The sequence below is a fragment of the Salvelinus sp. IW2-2015 genome, linkage group LG2 (genome assembly GCF_002910315.2).
Source record: "Salvelinus sp. IW2-2015 linkage group LG2, ASM291031v2, whole genome shotgun sequence".
Lineage (NCBI taxonomy): Eukaryota > Metazoa > Chordata > Actinopteri > Salmoniformes > Salmonidae > Salvelinus > Salvelinus sp. IW2-2015.
The window spans coordinates 1,991,864-2,011,673 of record NC_036839.1 but is presented as its reverse complement, the minus strand read 5'-3'; the positions used below and the strand labels follow the sequence as shown (position 1 = coordinate 2,011,673).

Genomic DNA, 19,810 nt, shown 5'->3' with positions numbered 1-19,810 from the left:
TTGAGATGATTGCTATCAACATATCCACACTCAACTTTTCACCTCATGATGCCATCTATTTTGTGAATTGCACCAGTCCCTCCTGCAGCAAAGCACCCCACAACATGATGCTGCCACCCCCGGTGCTTCACGAGTTGGGATGGTGTTCTTCGGCTGCAAGCCACCCCCTTTTTTAAACCCTAACGTAACGATGGTCATTATGGCCAAACAGTTCTTATTTTTGTTTCATCAGACGAGAGGACATTTCTCCAAAATGTACGATCTTTTCACCATGTGCAGTTACAAACCGGTAGTCTGGCTTTTTTTATGGCCGGGTTTGGAGCAGTGGCTTCTTCCTTGCTGAGCGGCTTTCAGGTTATGGTCGATATAGGACTCGATTATACTGTGGATATAGATACCTTTGCACCTGTATCCTCCAGCATCTTCACAAGGTCCTTTGCTCTTGTTCTGGGATTGATTTTCACTTTTCGCACCACAGTAGGTTCATCTACTAGGACAGAACGCGCCTCCTCCTGAGCGGTATGACGTCTGAGTGGTCCCATTGGTGTTTATACTTGCGTACTATTGTTTGTACAGATGAACATGGTACTTTCAGGCATTTGGAAATTGCTCCCAAGGACGACCAGACTTGTGGGAGGTCTACAATTTTTTTCTGAGGTCTTGGCTGATTTCTTTGTGATATAACCATGATGTCAAGCAAAGAGGCACGTAGTTTGAAGGTAGGCCTGAAATACACTCCACAGGTACACCTCCATCTGACTCAAATGAGTCAATTAGCCTATCAGAATCTTCTAAAGCCATGACATATATTTCTGGAATTTTTCAAGCTGTTTAAAGGCACAGTCAACTTAGTGTATGTAAACTTCTGGACCCACTGGAATTGTGATACAGTGAATTAGAAGTGAAATAATCTGTCTGTAAACAATTGTTGGAAAAATTACTTTTGTCATGCACAAAGTAGATGTCCTAACCAACTTGCCAAATTATAGTTTGTTAACAAGAAATTTGTGGAGTGGTTGAAAAACGAGTTTTAATGACTCCAAAATAAGTCTAATGTAAAACTTCGACTTCACTGTACATGGTTCATATGTGTTATTTCATAGTTTTGATGTCTTCACTATTATTCCTGTCACGATCGTCAAGGGAGAGAGAGAGGACCAGGCGCAGCGCGTGAAAAATACATCTTCTTTATTGAAGAAGAAAAACGAAACAAACAACAACAGACGACCGTGAGCTATATAAATACAGATAGTGCTGACACAAACACTACACATAGACATATTACCCACAAAACAGCTAAAGCCTATGGTTGCCTTAAATATGGCTCCCAATCAGAGACAACAATAACCAGCTGTCTCTAATTGAGACCCAATTCAGGCAACCATAGACTTTCCTAGACACCTACACTGAACACTAAACCATATACTCTACTAAACCCCCTAAACCATACAACACCCTAGACAATACAAAAACACACAAACTTCCCCATGTCACACCCTGACCTAACTAAAATAATAATGAAAACAAAGATAACTAAGGCCAGGGTGTGACAATTCCACAATGTAGAAAATAGTAGAAATAAAGAAAACCCCTTGAATGAGTAGGTGTGTCCAAACTTTTGACTGGTACTGTATATGTGTGTATGTATGTCTGTAGTATGTACTCCTACATCGCTGTTGTCGGTTGCTACAGACCACCCTCGGCTTCGGGATATACTTATTGATATACTTATTGAAACACCTCCCTCCCCTTAACAACAAAAGCAGCATACATACAAAAATAAAATAAATTTAAACATACAATTGGAAATAATAATATATAAATATACATATATACAGTATGTACACATACATTTTATTTATTTAACATTTATTTAACCAGGAAAATCCCTTTGAGACCCAGAGTCTCTTTTTCAAGGGAGACCTGGCCAAGGCAGCAGCAACAATCAATACATTACATAATTAAAATATACAATACAACACAACATGATCCAGCCTAAAAAAAGCATTTACACTCCTCTATAACAGAGTCTCCCATCAATATTTTAAATTCATTCAGTGGCACTAACATATCTAGATTAAGCATGGATTGTAGACTATTCCATGCCTCTGGTGCACAAGAAGAAAAGGCAGTCTTGCCTAATACTGTGAATGTCCTGGGGACTTTAAGTAAAAACCACCTATGACCGGGTATGGTAACTGCTGGTGTTGAAGGAGACCAGACTACAGAGATAAAGAGGGAGTTTAACCGAAAGGGCTTTGTCAATGAACACATTGAAATCTTTCTGCGCGTATAAAGTGAGGTCCAAACTACCATTTGGTACATTTTCATTTTACATTTAAGTCATTTAGCAGACGCTCTTATCCAGAGCGACTTACAACTTGGAAAGTTCATACATATTCATCCTGGTCCCCCCGTGGGAATTGAACCCACAACCCTGGCGTTGCAAGCGCCATGCTCTACCAACTGAGCCACACGGGACCAAGGCGCTACAGGTACAAGGCGCTACAGGTCTAGAAGTAGCTAGCCAACGGCAGCTTGGGTGCTTGACTGCCGTTTTAAGGCCAGAATGCTCAAATCAACCCTACTGCACTCCGACAGCGAAACTGTCTGAATTTACAAACGGACAATTTTTCTCTGAATGGAAACACCATAATATTAATCAAGCCACATTTCTTAAACTCAATCCCATATACTATGTTGTTACAAAAAATGTTTTACATTCTCTGATAATGCCAATATGGAATAGTATCAAATGCTTCTCAAAGATACCCTCTGGTGGTCAAACTAGCAATAACTTGCAGTAACAGAAGAAATGGCTGAGAATTAAATGACGTGCCACAGAATGCTGCAGCAGCACGCAAGGTGTGCCGCAGTATGACGCAACTTTTAAAGGAGGAACCACTGTAGGGGTCCCGGTTNAACCACACCAGGCCAAACACATAGAAAAACAACAACCTAGAAAAAAGAACATAGACTGCCCACCCTAACTCACGCCCTGACCAAACTAAAATAGACACAAAAACGGAACTAAGGTCAGGACGTGACACTAAGGCAACCATGGCATCCGTGGCAGAGAAGTCTAGCTAGCTACATATTCCGATATTACACGTTTCTAATTTTGTAAGAAAGTCGTTTTCCTTTCAAGTTAATGTGTACTGTTAGCTAGCTAACATTAGCTGGCTGGATCACTAGCTAATGTTATGTGTTTGATCTGTGTAGTAATATTATTCATATCTCAGAGACATTTGCATTGRTAGTTATAGCTAACTAGCTAACATTGAACCTGGTTGGTTTAGCTACCTGCAGATTCATGCAGGGTAGTAACGTTATGAATTTTTTGTTTAGCTCGCTAGCTAGCTACATGTCTAAACAAAAGACTCCACAATGCAAGAAACCATTTCAATAGAATGTTCTTGATGTTACTGTGACAACTGTTGATATACGTAGCTGGTAAATTCTCTCTGGCTATCTACTCCAATTTCTGAGCCCTCGTCTGAGTGTGCCAGAGCGCTGAAAAACTGACAAATGTATGGATGCTCAACACCCGTTGAATGCAGCCGGTGTCAGTAAACGTTAGCAAAAAGCATGATCAAATTGTTGCCAGCAGCAAAGTTTCCAACACTCTAGTCACCAACACTCTAGATAACATAAAAACAGCCTAACCAGCTCTGCTAGGATGAGTCAAATGGTCAGAGTGAGCTGTTCCCTCACTTTTGTATGGAAGTAGCTAGCAAACTAGCAACGTTAGCCAGCTAGCCAGTTATCTTGGGTGCTTGACTGCTGTTGTTAGGTCAGAAGGCTCAGATCAACCCTACTCCTTGGCCAGAGCGTCCAGCGTGCGCTCTGAACGCTTCGAGACAGTCAGAGGTCACCAAGCACAACATAGCTTCAGCGTGTAAATCAGCTAGAAAGATGTGTTGGCATCGAGTAATTGTCTCTGGCCCCCACCCAGTTAGGGGGAGTGATGAGCTCTACAGCAGTCTCACAACTCAATCGCTGGTTGAAAACTGTTTTCTGCCCCTCCCAAAAGATAGAATTTGTAGATAATTGGCCCTCTTTCTGGGACTCACTCACAAACAGGACCAAGCCTGGCCTGCTGAGGAGTGACAGACTCCATCCTAGCTGGAGGGGTGCTCTCATCTTATCTATGAACATTGACAGGGCTCTAACTCCTCTAGCTCCACAATGAGATGGGGTGCAGGCCAGGTAACAGGCTGTTAGCTAGACTGCCAGCTTAGTGGAGTCTGCCACTAGCACAGTCAGTGTAGTCAGCGCAGCAGGTAGCCTAGCGGTTAGAGCGTTGGGCCAGTAACAGAAAGGTTGCTAGATCGACTCCCCGAGCTGACAAGGTAAACATTTGAGATTTTTGGTTCCAACCTCTGTGTTTTTGCGAAATGTAGAGTAGGTGAACGGATGATCTCCGCATGTGTGGTTCCCACTGTAAAACAATGGAGGAGGAGGTGTGATGGTGTGGGGGTGCTTTGTTGGTGAAACTGTCAGTGATTTATTTAGAATTCAAGGCACACAGCCTTCTGCAGCGATACGATATCCCATCCGGTTTGCGCTTAGCAGGACTATCATTTGTTTTTCAACAGGACAATGACCCAACACACCTCCAGGTTTTGTAAGGGCTATTTGACCAAGAAGGAGAGTGATGGAGTGCTGCATCAGATGACCTGGCCTCCACAATCACCCAACCTCAACCCAGTTGAGATGGTTTGGTATGAGTTGGACCGCAGAGTGAAGGAAAAGCAGCCAACAAGTGCTCAGCATATGTGGGAACCTTTCAACACTTTTGGAAAAGCATTCCAGGTGAAGCTGGTTGAGAGAATGCCAAGAGTGTGCAAAGATGTCATCAAGGCAAAGTGGGGCTACATTGAAGAACCTCAAATATAAAATATATTTTGATTTGTTTAACACTTTTTTTGGTAAAGTCGGAAGTTTGTATACACCTTAGCCAAATACATTTCATCTCAGATTTTCTCAATTCCTGACATTTAATTCTAGTAAAAATTCCCTGTCTTAGGTCAGTCAGGATCACCACTTTATTTTAAGAATGTGAAATGTCAGAGTAACAGTAGAGAGAATTATTTATTTCAGCTTTTATTTCTTTCATCATCACATTCTCAGTGGGTCAGAAGTTTACATACAGTCAATTTGTATTTGGTAGTATTGCCTTTAAATTGTCAAATGTTTCAGGGAGCCTTCCACAACCTTCCCACCATAAGGTGGGTGAAACATTGGCCCATTCCTCCTGACAGAGCTGATGTAACTGAGTCAGGTTTGTAGGCCTCCTTGCTCGCATACACTTTTTCAGTTCTGCCCACACATTTTCCATAGGATGAGGTCAGGGCTTTGTGATGGCCACTCCAATACCTTGACTTTGTTGTCCTTAAGCCATTTTCCACAACTTTGGAAGTATGCTTGGGTCATTGTCCATTTGGAAGACCCACTTGCGACCATGCTTTAACTTCCTGACTGATGTCTTGAGATGTTGCTTCAACATATCCACATCATTTTCTACCTCATGATGCCATCTATTTTGTGAATTGCACCAGTCCCTCCTGCAGCAAAGCACCCCCACAACATGATGCTGCCACCCCCGTGCTTCACGGTTGGGATGGTGTTCTTCGGCTTGCAAGCCACCCCCTTTTTTTAAACTCCTAACGTAACGATGGTCATTATGGCCAAACAGTTCTATTTTTGTTTCATCAGACGAGAGGACATTCTCAAAATGTACGATCTTGTCACCATTGCAGTTACAAACCGTAGTCTGGCTTTTTATGGCGGGTTTGGAGCAGTGGCTTCTTCCTTGCTGAGCGGCCTTTCAGGTTATGTCGATATAGGACTCGTTAGGTGATAAGATACCTTTGCACCTGTATCCTCCAGCATCTTCACAAGGCTCCTTTGCTCTTGTTCTGGATTGATTTTCACTTTTCGCACCCAGTAGTTCATCTCTAGGACAGAACGCGCCTCCTTCCTAGCGTATGACTCTGAGTGGTCCCATGTGTTTATACTTGCGTACATTGTTTGTACAGATGAACATGGTACTTTCAGGCATTGGAAATTGCTCCCAAGGACGAACCAGACTTGGGAGGTCTACAATTTTTTTCTTGAGTCTTGGCTGATTTCTTTTGATTATACCATGATGTCAAGCAAAGAGGCACGTAGTTTGAAGGTAGGCCTTGAAATACATCCACAGGTACACCTCCATCTGACTCAAATGATGTCAATTAGCCTATCAGATCTTTAAAGCCATGACATCATTTTCTGGAATTTTCCAACTGTTTAAAGGCACAGTCAACTTATGTGATGTAAACTTCTGACCCCACTGGAATTGTGATACAGTGAATTAGAAGTGAAATAATCTGTCTGTAAACAATTGTTGAAAAATTACTTTTGTCATGCCACAAATAGATGTCCTAACCAACTCCAAAATTATTAGTTTGTTAACAAGAAATTTGTGGAGTGGTTGAAAAACGAGTTTTAATGACTCCAAAATAAGTCTATGTAAACTTCCGACTTCAACTGTACATGGTTCCATATGTGTATATTCATAGTTTTGATGTCTTCACTATATTCCTGCACGATCGTCAAAGGAGAGAGAGAGAGACCAAGCGCAGCGCGTGAAAAATACATCTTCTTTATTTGAAGAAGAAAAAACGAAACAAACAACAACAGACGACGTGAAGCTATATAAATACAGATAGTGCTGACACAAACACTACACATAGACAATTACCCACAAAACAGCTAAAGCCTATGGTTGCCTTAAATATGGCTCCCAATCAGAGACAACAATAACCAGCTGTCTCTAATTGAGACCCAATTCAGGCAACCATAGACTTTCCTAGACACCTACACTGAACACTAAACCATATACTCTACTAAACCCCCTAAACCACAACACCCTAGACAATACAAAAAACACACAACTTCCCCATGTCACACCCTGACCTAACTAAAATATAATTAAAACAAAGATAACTAAGGCCAGGGTGTGACAATCCACAATGTAGAAAATAGTAGAAATAAAGAAAACCCCTTGAATGAGGAGGTGTGTCCAAACTTTTGACTGGTACTGTATATGTTATGTATGTCTGTAGTATGTACCCCTACATCGCTGTTGTCGGTTGCTACAGACCACCCGCGCTTCGGATATACTTATTATATACTTATTGAAACACCTCCCTCCCCTTAACAACAAAAGCAGCATACATACAAAAATAAAATAAATTTAAACATACAATGTAATATATAATATATAAATATACATATATACAGTATGTACACATACATTTATTTATTAACATTTATTTAACCAGGAAAATCCCTTTGAGACCAAGTCTCTTTTTCAAGGGAGACCTGGCCAAGGCACAGCAACAATCAATACATACATAATTAAAATATACAATACAACACAACATGATCCAGCCTAAAAAAAGCATTACACTCCTCATAACAGAGTCTCCCATCAATATTTTAAAATCATTCAGTGGCACTAACATATCTAGATTAAGCATGGATTGGACTATTCCATGCCTCTGGTGCACAAGAAGAAAAGGCAGTCTTGCCTAATACTGTGAATGTCCTGGGACTTTAAGTAAAAACACCTATGACCGGTATGTAACTGCTGGTGTTGAAGAGACCACCGACTACAGAGATAAAGAGGGAGTGTTAACCGAAAGGGCTTTGTCAATGAACACATGATAATCTTTCTGCGCGTATAAAGTGAGGTCCAAACTACCATTTTACATTTTCATTTTAATTTAAGTCATTTAGCAGACGCTCTTATCCAGACGCGACTTACAACTTGAAGTTCATACACATTCATCCTTGTCCCCCCGTGGGAATGAACCCACAACCCTGCGGTTGCAAGCGCCATGCTCTACCAACTGAGCCACACGGACCAAGGCGCACAGGTACAAGGCGCTACAGGTCTAGAAGTAGCTAGCCAACGCAGCTTGGTGCTGACTGCCGTTTTAAGGCCAGAAGCTCAAATCAACCCTACTGCACTCCGACAGCGAAACGTCTGAATTTACAAACGGACAATTTTTCTCTGAATGGAAACACCATAATATTAATCAAGCCACATTCTTAAACTCAATCCCATATACTATGTTGTTACAAAAAATTTTTACATTCTCTGATAATGCCAATATGGAATAGTATCAAATGCTTCTCAAAGATACCCTCTGGTGGTCAAACTAGCAATAACTTGCAGTAACAGAAGAATGCTCGAGAATTAATGACGTGCCACAGAATGCTGCAGCAGCACGCAAGGTGTGCCGCAGTATGACGCAACTTTTAAAGGAGGAACCACTGTAGGGGTCCCGGTTGTCTGTACCTGCAGACTTMTTAGTGTCCATTGCCTTTAGTGCTTTATAGATCTCAGTYTAAGAAACAGGCTCAAAGTTAAKATGGTTCACATGAGGGCCTATATCATAGTTMACTGTAACAGAGCTTACATTAGAGGCCTGGMCCCCACCATTATTAAKAACTGAACAGATATGAAGTGCTTGTTAAAACCCCCTACAATATCAGCTTTATCTTTCATTAGAATCCATCATGAAATGGTCAGGAAGGCCAGAGGATACATTAGAACCTGACACTGATTTGATTAGCTTCCTGAACTTGGTAGGGTTGTTTAGGTTCTCTGTGACTGCATTGAAATAGTAATCTGATTTGGACTTCCTGATCAAACCTGTGCATTTGTTTCTTAGCGCTCTGAAGGAGGCCCAGTCAACAGGAGCATTTGTACGTCTAGCTTGAGCCCAATATATATTTCTCTTTCTAATTAATTTATTCTGCCAAGTTATCTGAAAACCAGGGATTGTCCCTTCCACTGATTCAACATTTCTTCACAGGCGCATGCTTATCACAAATGGACACACATTTAATATAAAAATATTCCCAGGCAGTGTCAACATCGGGAATCAGACTTACTCTGTCAACATTATGGTACAGATCAAGTCCTGGTTCCACGACCACACCCAAAGCTAGCATCCGTAATTCTACACGTGTTGTTAGCCCAGCTAGCACGGACACTGACAGTTGTGAATCTGATGCAGCCCAAGAGCTACTGCCCCCTTACCCGGGAAAGCACCGAACAACAGACAGGGTCGTTGGACCATTGAAGTGGCGCAAAAATGATGAGAACTACATTGATTTGGGGTTCACTTATATTGGGAGTAGTGCCTTTGCTCAGCCACAATGTGTTATATGTGCAAAAGTACTATCTCACAACTCGACGAAACCACTCTTGRGCAGACATTTAGAAACAAAACATGCCAATTTGAAAAGTAAGCCACTGGAGTTTTTTGAGCGAGAAGTAAGACAACTTTCGAGTAGTAAGACATGTTTAAAAGCAACAGATACCATTAATAAGAAGGGGCTAGAAGTGTCTTATATGGTGAGCTACCGAGTGGGTAGGACAGGCAAGCCCCATACTTTTGTGGAGGACTTAATTCTTCCTGCTGCCGCAGATATGGCTGGGACAGTGCTGGGGGAAAAGGCCCAAAAACTATACAGACAATGCCTTTATCAAACAACACTGTTTCACGACACGTCAGTGATGGCAGGAGATGTTTTGAAACAATTTCTGCTTTGCATACAAGCCAGTGTATTCTATGCGTTACAGCTGGATGAGTCAACAGACGTGGCGGGCCTGGCACAGCTCCTGGTATACGTTTGTTACGTTTATGGAGGGTCAATTAAGGAAGACATCCTCTTCTGCAAACCGCTGGAAACCAGGATAATAGGAGAGGATATTGTTGATTCTTGATACACTGCAGAATCCACCGAGAGGCTCTTGKTGCCAAAGGAATGCGTTTCGGACACTACAGTGTTTYCTTTTACAACATTACAGAAGTGCGCTGGTTATCAAGAGGCAAAGTTTTGACACGTTTTTTTMAATTGAGAGAAGAGCTTAAAGTTCTCTTTACTGACCATAATTTTCACTTGTCTGACCGCTTGCATGATGACGAGTTTCTCATATGACTGGCCCATCTGGGTGATCTTTTTTCTCGCCTGAATGATCTGAATCTAGGATTACAGGGACTCTCCACAACAATATTCAATGTGCAGGACAAAATTGAGGCTATGATTAAGYAGTTGGAGTTCTTCTCTGTCTGCATTAACAAGGACATCAAAGTATAATTTTTTATGTGCAAATGAACTCAAGCTTACTGGACAATGTCAAATGTGATATAGCGAAGCACCTGAGTGAGTTGGGTGCACAATTACGCAGGTACTTTCCCGAAACGGATGACACAAACAACTGGATTCGTTATCCCTTTCATGCCCTGCCTCCAGTCCACTTACCGATATCTGAACAAGAGAGCCTCATCGAAACTGTGAAAGTMTAATTTAATCAGAAGCCACTGCCAGATTTCTGGACAGGGCTGCGCTCAGAGTATCCTGCCTTGGAACATCGCGCTGTTAAGACACTGATGCCCTTTGCAACCACATACCTATGTGAGAGTTGATTCTCGGCCCTCACTAGCATGAAAACTAAATACAGGCACAGACTGTGTATGGAAAATGATTTAATAAATGTATCGTATAGTGTGTATGTAGCAGGCTTACAATGATGGCAAAAAACAACATTTGAGAGTGCGCTGACCCTGGTGCTAGAAGGGGTACGCAGCTGGAGGTTGAATGTTTGAAGGTGTACGGGACTATAGAACGTTTGGGAACCACTGGTATAGGGAGATAAAAGGATGTATCTGTTCAATTTGTAATTTGTATTTCTTTATATGTGCAATAAAAATATACATATATAATCAATCTGTTATGTCATGAGTATTACGTTAATGTAGCCCTCATGAGGGAGGGTTCAAGTCAAGTGTATTAACAGTCTTTTGGGTTGAGTGTGTGCGACCCCTGGTAAGGTGGGGACGGCTAGTGTTGAACGGATATGTGGGGCATGCAGGGTTTATTGSCCCCAAACCAAACCTAACCAAAGGACTGACACAGGGTGAGAATACCAGGGGTATATTCATTAGTGCAGACCGTAGAAAAATGTTTTGCAATGCAAACTACAGTTTCTATTGGACAAATTCAGGTGGGTCCTTACCAGTTTCGTCCTGTTTGCTTCCATTTGGTTCTTAGTGAATACACCCTAAGACTACCTGATCCAATAAACACTCATTTTCATTTAGTGTTTCAAAATATTTTGTCACAGTATACCTACTGAACACAGCCCATGTGTGTGGTCGTCGRAGGTTCATATACTCACATCCTGCCACTGGTCTTCGTTCTCCTTGACCTGCTCTCTGATCTTCTGTAGCTCCTCGTAGCGCARCTGCTTCAGGGCCTCCTGGTCCACCGCAAGGTCTGACATTGATTTGCTCCTACACACCACCAGAGAAGAGGAAGAGGGTTTAAAGACGGGGTTGAGATCAGTGTCAACTCAGTTACATGCATTGGASCATCAGTTAGGAGCATAAACCTACAGTGCACAAGACTGACTTTACGGTCATAAAGTAGGCTACAGATGTATGTATCAACAGACACTCCAAATCRACTATAATCACAGATGCGACACACATGCCAATCATAAATGCACTCAAAGTGTGGAGCAAAAGTGCTTGTTAAAGTAAATCTCAATTAAATAAACTGAAACATACTTTTACACAAACGTTTATTGTAAGAACACAGAAAACAAAAAACAAGATTCAACATTCATTGAAGATTAAACAATCAGTTTCATCCACATAACACCATTAAGACTAAAAGGTAGTACAAACAAAACATGCTCCCCATTTGTCAAATTTCTTAGTTGGGTATTAGTAAGCAAACAAAATAAGCAACAGTTGAGTCACACTAAACACAAGCTTAATGTGGTTTTAGCCTAATGGGTTAGACGAACCATGCAGTATATCTCAGCCATCCCATTCTGCAAAATACGCTTGTTCACTCAAAGCATTCAAAGTTGTCCAAAAACATTCCCTGCATTTGACTTCCCTGTAAACTTCTGAATCATACTGCTATCAATGTCTCTCTATCTTGTCTGTCTGTCACACAAAACCAACCATCACGGTAGCCTACAACCTGTGCTTCAACAATTTTCAAACTCTCAGCTGCACATAACATACAGTATGTTTGGTTGACCCAGCATATTGGTATTGTGTGTACAATCCGCTCACTCCACTTTGTTGCTTTGTCAATAGAGATTTGTGGAACTTGCTGTGTCCCCCCCCCCCCCTTGGCTTGGCCCTACACCACCCAGTCCCCAGCAATGTGTCAGTGTCAGCGTATAGCAGTCAGCCAGCGAGTGAGGGCGCTAGTAAACGAGAGCAGCAACACAAAGGCAAAAGCGGAGAGTAAGCGACCACGCCACATTCCTTGGAACAGACATAGTCAACTCACCCATCGTTAGCAACTGCGCGCTTTTGGAGCAGTCTAGGAGAACCAGAGAAGAGAACCACACAGAGAAAAATTTCACATTTGGGCCAGACTTCTTTTCCCTATTCTGGGAGTAAGTAGAGGTAAAGTGATTCACTGTCTGGTGTTTTTCTCTCGCTCTAATGGTTAATGTTAGGATTGGTGGTAAAGTAACCTAATCCTAGATATGTGTTAAAGGATGGCTAGTGCCACTCTACTTTCTCCTGGGGTTTTGGTTTCCTTTTTACTGAAGGTGGCTTTGTATCACAGTTAAAGTCTCCCCTTCCTTTGACCTGCTAGGAAGGTGTGTGTATGTGTGTGTGTGTAACTGAAAACTCTACAGGAGTTTAACATGTGAGGGAAACGCATCCAGATGCCTCAGACACATTTGAAATCTCTCCTTGTCCCAGTCAGTAATCCCAACATGTTTCAAGCTGACCACCATTGTCCCTGTTCCCATGAACTCCAAGGAAACCTGCCTGAAGAACTATCGCCCTGTGGCACTCACATCTGTAATTATGAAGTGCTTTGGAAGGCTGGTGATGACACACATTAACATCATCATCCTAGACACCCTGGACCCACTCCAATTCACATACCGCCCCAACAGATCCACAGATGACGCAATCTTAATTGCACTTCACACTGCCCTCTCCCACCTGGACAAGAGTAGAAATAACTACAGTGGAGATCCAAAAGTAGACAAAAAGACAGTGAAAATGTTGTTGTTTTGGCTCTGTACTCTAGCACTTTCAATTTGAAATGATGCAATGACTATGGGGTTAAAGTGCAGACTGTCAAGCTTCAATTTGAGGGTATTTTCAACCATATCAGCTGAACTGTTTAGAAATAACAGCACTTTTTGTACATAGTCCCCCCATTTTAGGGGACCACTGTTCCTAGGCAGTCATTGTAAATAAGAATTTGTTCTTAACTGACTTGCCTAGTTAAATAAAAGGTACAAAAAAAAATAAAAAAAATCCTCACGCTGCACCTCCCCATTCACGGAACCTTCTCCCAGCCAATGGCAAAAGAGAATAAACAAGATACACACAAAGCAAACTTTTACATCAGCTAGCTATAAGTGAAATGTAATAATCTAGCTAGCCAGCTAGTTTACAAGGCAAAACTCTTCATGGTTAGCTAACTAGCCAGACAGTTATCCCTATTGACTTACTATGGGCTTGCGATCTATGCACACTACAGTGGGTATTGTAGACAGGTAAACATGTCAAAATGAACACAGTATGTGTTTATTAAGGTATCGAGATAAAATAATGTAGTCAGGCAATATGAGATGTGAATTGGCAACATTTCATTCCGAAGTCAGAGTTTATTTTCTCTCGCTTCAATAGCATTGATCTCAATACATTTTGCTTCATTTTTTATACATGGTACGTCATATTTCTGTGCATACTTTTCATTGAAGCTTGCATCGATCGATGCATGTTTCAAAAATATGTACAAACATCCGAAAAGTGCCCTCCATTTTGCATGGTAGGATGCATATTGAGAAACACCCACTGTGTTATTCAAATAGCGGTGCTAGGGTGATTTCATATTTAGCCATTCGCCAACCACCAGACCTGCGATGGATTCCGATGGATTCCAAAACAGCTTTGACTGTTTTTGTCTTTTTATGAATCATGGGACAGCATCTTTTTAAATTCACCGTCAAAAGTCAATTCATGAGCAGAAAAACAAAGAATGTGAGTAGGGTCTTGTGTTAGTTAAATCCGATGGACTCTGACAACAGTATTCATGTGGTGGTATCTTTAGCAATAGCACTTCAAGAAAGGTTAGCAGCAGTTTTACAGCATGTACAGAAAGGTCATTCACTTAGGGTGTTGCTTTGCATTAGGAGCTTCGGAATCGTATAGCTTCTATGGTTTCAGAAAATACCACAACCTGGGTAAAAAAAGGTCATTTGTTTATCCTACAACCTAATCGATCAATCAACTTTCTGAAAAGCTGAAGTTAAACATATAAAACAACCAAAGTCCTTTTAAGCAGTGGGTTTTCTTGCTACATTTCCACCCCTGGGTTTATGTGTTGAAAATACATTTACAGTCAAATAGTCTTTTATAAACGCGTTCCAGTTAGCATGTAAGGTTTAGGAGAGAATAGAGTTACCTGACTAACCCTTCTCCAAGCACCACTCGGTAACAAGGCATATCCACATGTTTAATTAAGTTAACTGAAATTCCCTTCTATGAGGCAAGCACCACTTGGTAACAATTGCATATCCACATGCCATTTAGGGCATGTCAACAACAGACAGAAAAGTGTTCTTAGAACTAAACAGCTCTCTCACACACACACACACAAGGATCAAATGGGTGGGGGAAAATGTAAGAAGAAAACAACTGTACACAACCCAGAGATTTCAGTCTATCTCAAATGGCACCCTGTTCCCTATATAGTGCACTACTTCTGACTAGAGCCTTATACGGCAGCCCTATGTGGCTCTGGACAAAGTAATGCCCTATATAGGGTTTGGAGTACCATATGAGATTTTCCCTGAGAGCAACAGCCACTGAAGCGGTATTGTTGTTTCGGCGGCCATTCTAGTTCCTAAGTGTTCAGAAAGGCTAACTTCTTGATCATCATCATACTCTTCTTGTATCTCAGCCGGCTCGCCTCCCTAATCGCCACCATCTTCTGCAGGTTGCCCTCGCTACAGGTAGTGGGCACAGACCGACCATTGGATTGGCCGATGTACCTAGATATGACCTTTGACTTTGGATACCCACTGCCCTCACCTCCACCCAGAGCACCACCCCAAACTTCCTCAGCAACATGTCGTCCGTTTTAGGGTGCCCATCACGATCTCCTCTTGCCTCATGGTTCTCCCCGCCCTCAGCTTCAACCTCCTGGGTCAAAGGTGAGGGGGCGCAGAGCAGCCGCGCCTGGAGCTTGGCAGGCAGTGCCCAGGGCTCAGGGATGGTCATCGGGTTGTAGCTGTCGGCCGCACCCAACAGTGGTCTCTGCCGCCGACCACCCTGGGGTTGGTTGACCTTCCGGAAGATGAAGTCGTCCCGCTCGATGTCGGGGATGACGGTCTTGTTATCCTTGCCCGGCGTCTGCGGCTGGGTGACAATGTTGAGCTGGGGGTTCGAGGCGTAGAGGTGGCCGGACAAGTGGTTTACGCACACCCGGGTTTTCAGCACAGCCAGCTCCGGGTTGGAGTGGAAGGCCTGGGTGCGTCGGGCGAACATGTCGTCATTCTCCAGGTCAGGGAAGATGCTCGCCAGGGACTCATCCAACTGTTCTGGAGGATCCAGGGGGTTGTCACGCCCCAGAAGGGGACGCTTCTCGCATTTGAACAGCCGGGGGCCTGAGGTGGGGTCGATCATAGGGAATACCACTGGGAAGCGCTCAAAGTATGGGATGTTGGTGACTTGCTTTTTGGGGGGCTGGTAGAGGGCAGTGTGTTGTGGCTGAGTGTTGTAAGGACTGGAGGGGGGGGGGGGGGGGGGGGGTGGAAGAGAGAGGAGAAGGAGAGAGAGGACAGAGGGTTGATGAGTTGCATGCAAGTAGAACAGGAGGAAAGCAGAAAGAGCTAGGAAAAGGAGGTATAAAAAAAAATGGAAGGCTGTTTGATTCAAAAAAGGGCTGCATCAAACTGAGGACCTTGTAATTCTGAAGCAGCTTATTCAAACCGTAAGTGCTTGGCAAACACAGTACAGTATCTTAACATATGTACTGATGCAAATTGGACTAAACAGCAAGACAGCAAAGCGATTATACCTCAGTATAACTGGTATAACTCAAAACTGCTTTTCAAGGCATGTTAGGGCACAGTTACTAGCTTAGCTTTTTAGCACAGTATCGCTGTTAGTACGTGAGGGAGGGCAGCCAATCAGAACTCCTGCCCTTTTAAGGCAATGCGCTAGACCAGTGCTCCTGTGATTTCACAGTCAATCGAGCAGCTGTATCGACCTTTGACCTGCAGCAGGGAGGCTGGTGTGGGTGGAGCCTTCAGGTGCATGGGGGTGAGAGGAGGGGGAGGGGCCGGAAGGGGCTGAGGAGAGCCAGTGACTGACATCGCAGTCAGAGTCGTCAGAGGATGAGCCGCCAGACTTCTTTCGGCTATGGCCCCAGAGAGTAGTGGGTGCAGAAAAGAGAGAGAGACAGAACGAGGGGGAGAGGGAGAGAGAGAAGGATCGATGAGGGAAAGTGAGGGAAAATAGAGTGGGGAAAGGGAGTGTAAGGCAAAGTGAGAAGAAAAGAGAGAAACGGAGAAGCAGAAGTCAGACAGGTGGAATCAATACAGTGAAGTAGTGTAAAAGTAGAGTAGAATAGTTCCCCACAGCAGTGCGGACCCAACTTATCAATCAAATGAAAGCTTTGTGAATGATGTTAGAATCACATGCATTAAACAGACTATAGGGAATCACTGGAAAATGTTGTGATAGAAAGAGATAGAAACAGGAAACTGTGATAGAAAGATAATGAAAATAGTTGGTGATAGAGTGATAAAGTACTGTTAGCAATAAGAATGGGATGTGCCATTAGAAATAGTGAATGTAAGAAAGAGTAATGAAATGATGTGTGTGGTTTGTAAATGTTGGTATTGTATGTACTAATGTTTTATATAGTATTTGAAATGTACAGTATGAACATGTGAATGGAATGCAAGTGCTTTAAATGATGACGTTAAATCTGTGTTATGGGGTATGATGCTGTAAGTGTTTGTGCGGTCTTTAACATTGGCCCTCTTTGCATCGTCCCCCCTCCCCCTGTCAGTATGTCCACAGACCTGAAGCCCTGGATCTTCTTGTACCAGGGTCTCCTCTGGGACCCCAGTTTGATCTTCTGCACGTGGGTGTCCTCCTCGGGCGTCCAGAACTTGGGCAGAAACCTGTCATATGACACGTCGACAGTTGACTTGGGCGACGCACCCACTTTGCGAGCATACAGGTCGTCCTGAACGGGGTCAGCATACCCAACATCATCTTCCTCGTCTTCAGAATCGTCGTACATCTGTCGGAGGAGGCTATCAGTGGGGAGAGGGCGGTGGTGGTCCACCCTCACTGAGCCCATCTGAGGCTGGGGGGAGCACATCGGTGTCATTGGCCCACTGCTGCTACTCGAGAGAGAGAAAGAGAGACCAGCCAATCGTATGAGGGGAAAGGGTTTATCAGGAAGTGCACACAAGCAATTAAAAGGCAGAGCAAGGAGCGTATGGTGTTGGAACATCCTTGGGTAAACGGCACACAATCTCCAATGAGAGCACACAAGGATAGAGTTAGAGGACAAGGCAGAACCAAAACAAAAAACACAAGTAAATTAAAGTAAATTAAAGTAAATCAAGTAAATTAAAGTAAATCAAGTAAATTAAATGAAATCAAGTAAATTAAATCGAATCAATGTGAAATTGGATATTTCGGATGGCAAGTCACTCACTCAGTCACTGCAAATCCAACTGCAAGAGGAACAAGCAAAAACAACTAAACAAAACAATCACACAAACAAAACAAACTTATTCAATCAATCAGTTAGAAGAGCCGGCAAGTTAAGACCAAGGTGGCCTGCTAAACTCATGGTTCTAGAAAACCATGCAAACTGAAGCGCTCTCTCGTTCTCTCATTCTTTCTTTCTCCCACACTCGTTCATCCGGCAGGCATAACAGAAGAAGCGCTCTCTCTCTCTCTCGCTCTGGTCAGATCCCACGGCATCAGGCTTTCTGACCTGAGGCAGGTCACTGTCTGCGGCGGTGGGGCGTTCGTGTTTGTGGTCATTGTGACCGTTGGCCAGGTCCCTCCTTTCGCGACTGAAACCACTCCTCCCCCTCCTCCTAATCCCACGGCATTCCCGGCCTCCACAGGACCGATTGGTAGTGCGAAGTTGGTAGGCAGGGCAGGGGAGGGACTGTGGAAGCGCCGGCTGGCCAGGTCGTCCAGAACGAGGTCGGGGTCCGGCCGCTCGGTGTCAGAATCATCGTCACTGCCACTCTCGTACTCGTACGCCCACTGCAGTTGGGCGGCGGGCAGGGAATCCTGGGATATGCATCTGTTGTTGGAGGATTCGGACCTGGTCTCACAGAGGTCAGTGTTCCGAGGTTAGTCGCAACATATGATGGTACAGTGCACACACACAACCATAACCATGGGACAACCATACACAACCATGGGAGAACCAACCAGCAGACAGACAGAAAGACAGTGGAGATGATAGGAGAGGAGTGTGTAAAGACAGGGCACGGATCAGGGTATGGCATACGGTAGATTTAAACCACATAGAGTCAGATCCATGTACAGTATTCACCAGTGCAAAGCAATAGTTGTATTCGGTGTGAAAGAAAAAAAACTTGCTTATAGAGCTAGCTTACTGTAGCTTGTGTTGCAATGGAGTTTCATAACGATCAAAGAAACTGGGTGGCAAGGTTTGGCTCGATACCATTACCATTTAACAGAAGGATACCAATTCACCTGAATTATACTGAATTCAAATGCAATCGAGCCCCACCCTTCTGGTCGATTTAACCATTGACAGACCAGTGAACAGACCCGAATGAACATTTTACACTCCTATAGGCCCTTCGTATATCCGAAAGGATTTGCTAGAGCAGCACCTGTGGTTAACGACTCGAGGTAGCTGATTTCTGGTGTATAAGCTACAGGTGTGTGTATGACTCTGCTACCTGGTGAAGGTGCCATCCTCCTCCGTGTACATGGGGTTGGCCCAGCTTCGGCGGCTGTCCTCGTGGCGCTCGGCCCGCTTCTTGCGGAGCGGCGCTGGCACGTAGGCCGCCGGCTTGTCCTTGGTGGGCAGGAACTGGTTGAACTGCGTGGTCGTTTTGGGTGCGATGACCAACGAGCGGCGGTAGTGCAGCGAATCCTTGTTACTGTCCGCCGCCATCCTGATGACTGAGTCCACCTCCGTGTCACTCCCACAACCTAAGGGAGTGAGGAGATATAGAGAAGGAAGAGATGAGAAATTGAAGAGGAAGGGGAAGGGAAGGTCAGGGGAAATTGAAAGGGGAGGGAAGTGTAAGAGGAGAGAAAAAGTAGAAAGAGGGAGAAGTCTCGTGAGGGTTGTGGAGGGGGAGATAAGAGGTAAACGAGAGAATAGCCGAGTGGAGATTGGAAAGGGAAGGTTGGAGGAGGGACGGGGGACGAGAAGGGAGAGGAGAGAAGAGGAATGGGAAAGGGTAGAGTTGAGAGGTCCAGTAAGGAAGAAAAGTAGAGAAAAGGAAAGGGGGGGGGAGTAGAGGTCTTTTTAGTGTTGTGTATAATATGATTGTCTGTTATATTAAGATAGAACAAGTAGTCCCAAACTGAGGTACCCCCAGGGGTAAGCGCAATGCCGTAGGGGGTACGCCAAATAATACAGTTAAAAAATATATATTTCTTCACATTTTCAAACAGTCAATTTATATTTTCCAACAGGGCTATACATTTGGGTGAGATGTTTT

The 19,810-nt window shown here is 43.6% G+C and overlaps 1 protein-coding gene across 1 annotated transcript in view; it reads right to left on the bottom strand.

Moving 5' to 3' along the window:
• The window catches only part of LOC111973076 (LIM domain only protein 7), a 121,032-nt gene that overhangs the window by 42,858 nt on the left and 58,364 nt on the right, over positions 1–19,810 (bottom strand). Inside the window, exons 6-13 of the mRNA XM_070449280.1 lie at positions 19,037–19,292; positions 18,085–18,426; positions 17,153–17,479; positions 16,333–16,482; positions 15,023–15,846; positions 14,842–14,875; positions 12,376–12,408; positions 11,243–11,357 (exon numbers count right to left, since the gene is read on the bottom strand). Coding sequence (XP_070305381.1) covers positions 11,243–11,357; positions 12,376–12,408; positions 14,842–14,875; positions 15,023–15,846; positions 16,333–16,482; positions 17,153–17,479; positions 18,085–18,426; positions 19,037–19,292 — 2,081 coding nt within the window. The remainder of the gene's footprint in view (positions 1–11,242; positions 11,358–12,375; positions 12,409–14,841; positions 14,876–15,022; positions 15,847–16,332; positions 16,483–17,152; positions 17,480–18,084; positions 18,427–19,036; positions 19,293–19,810) is intronic.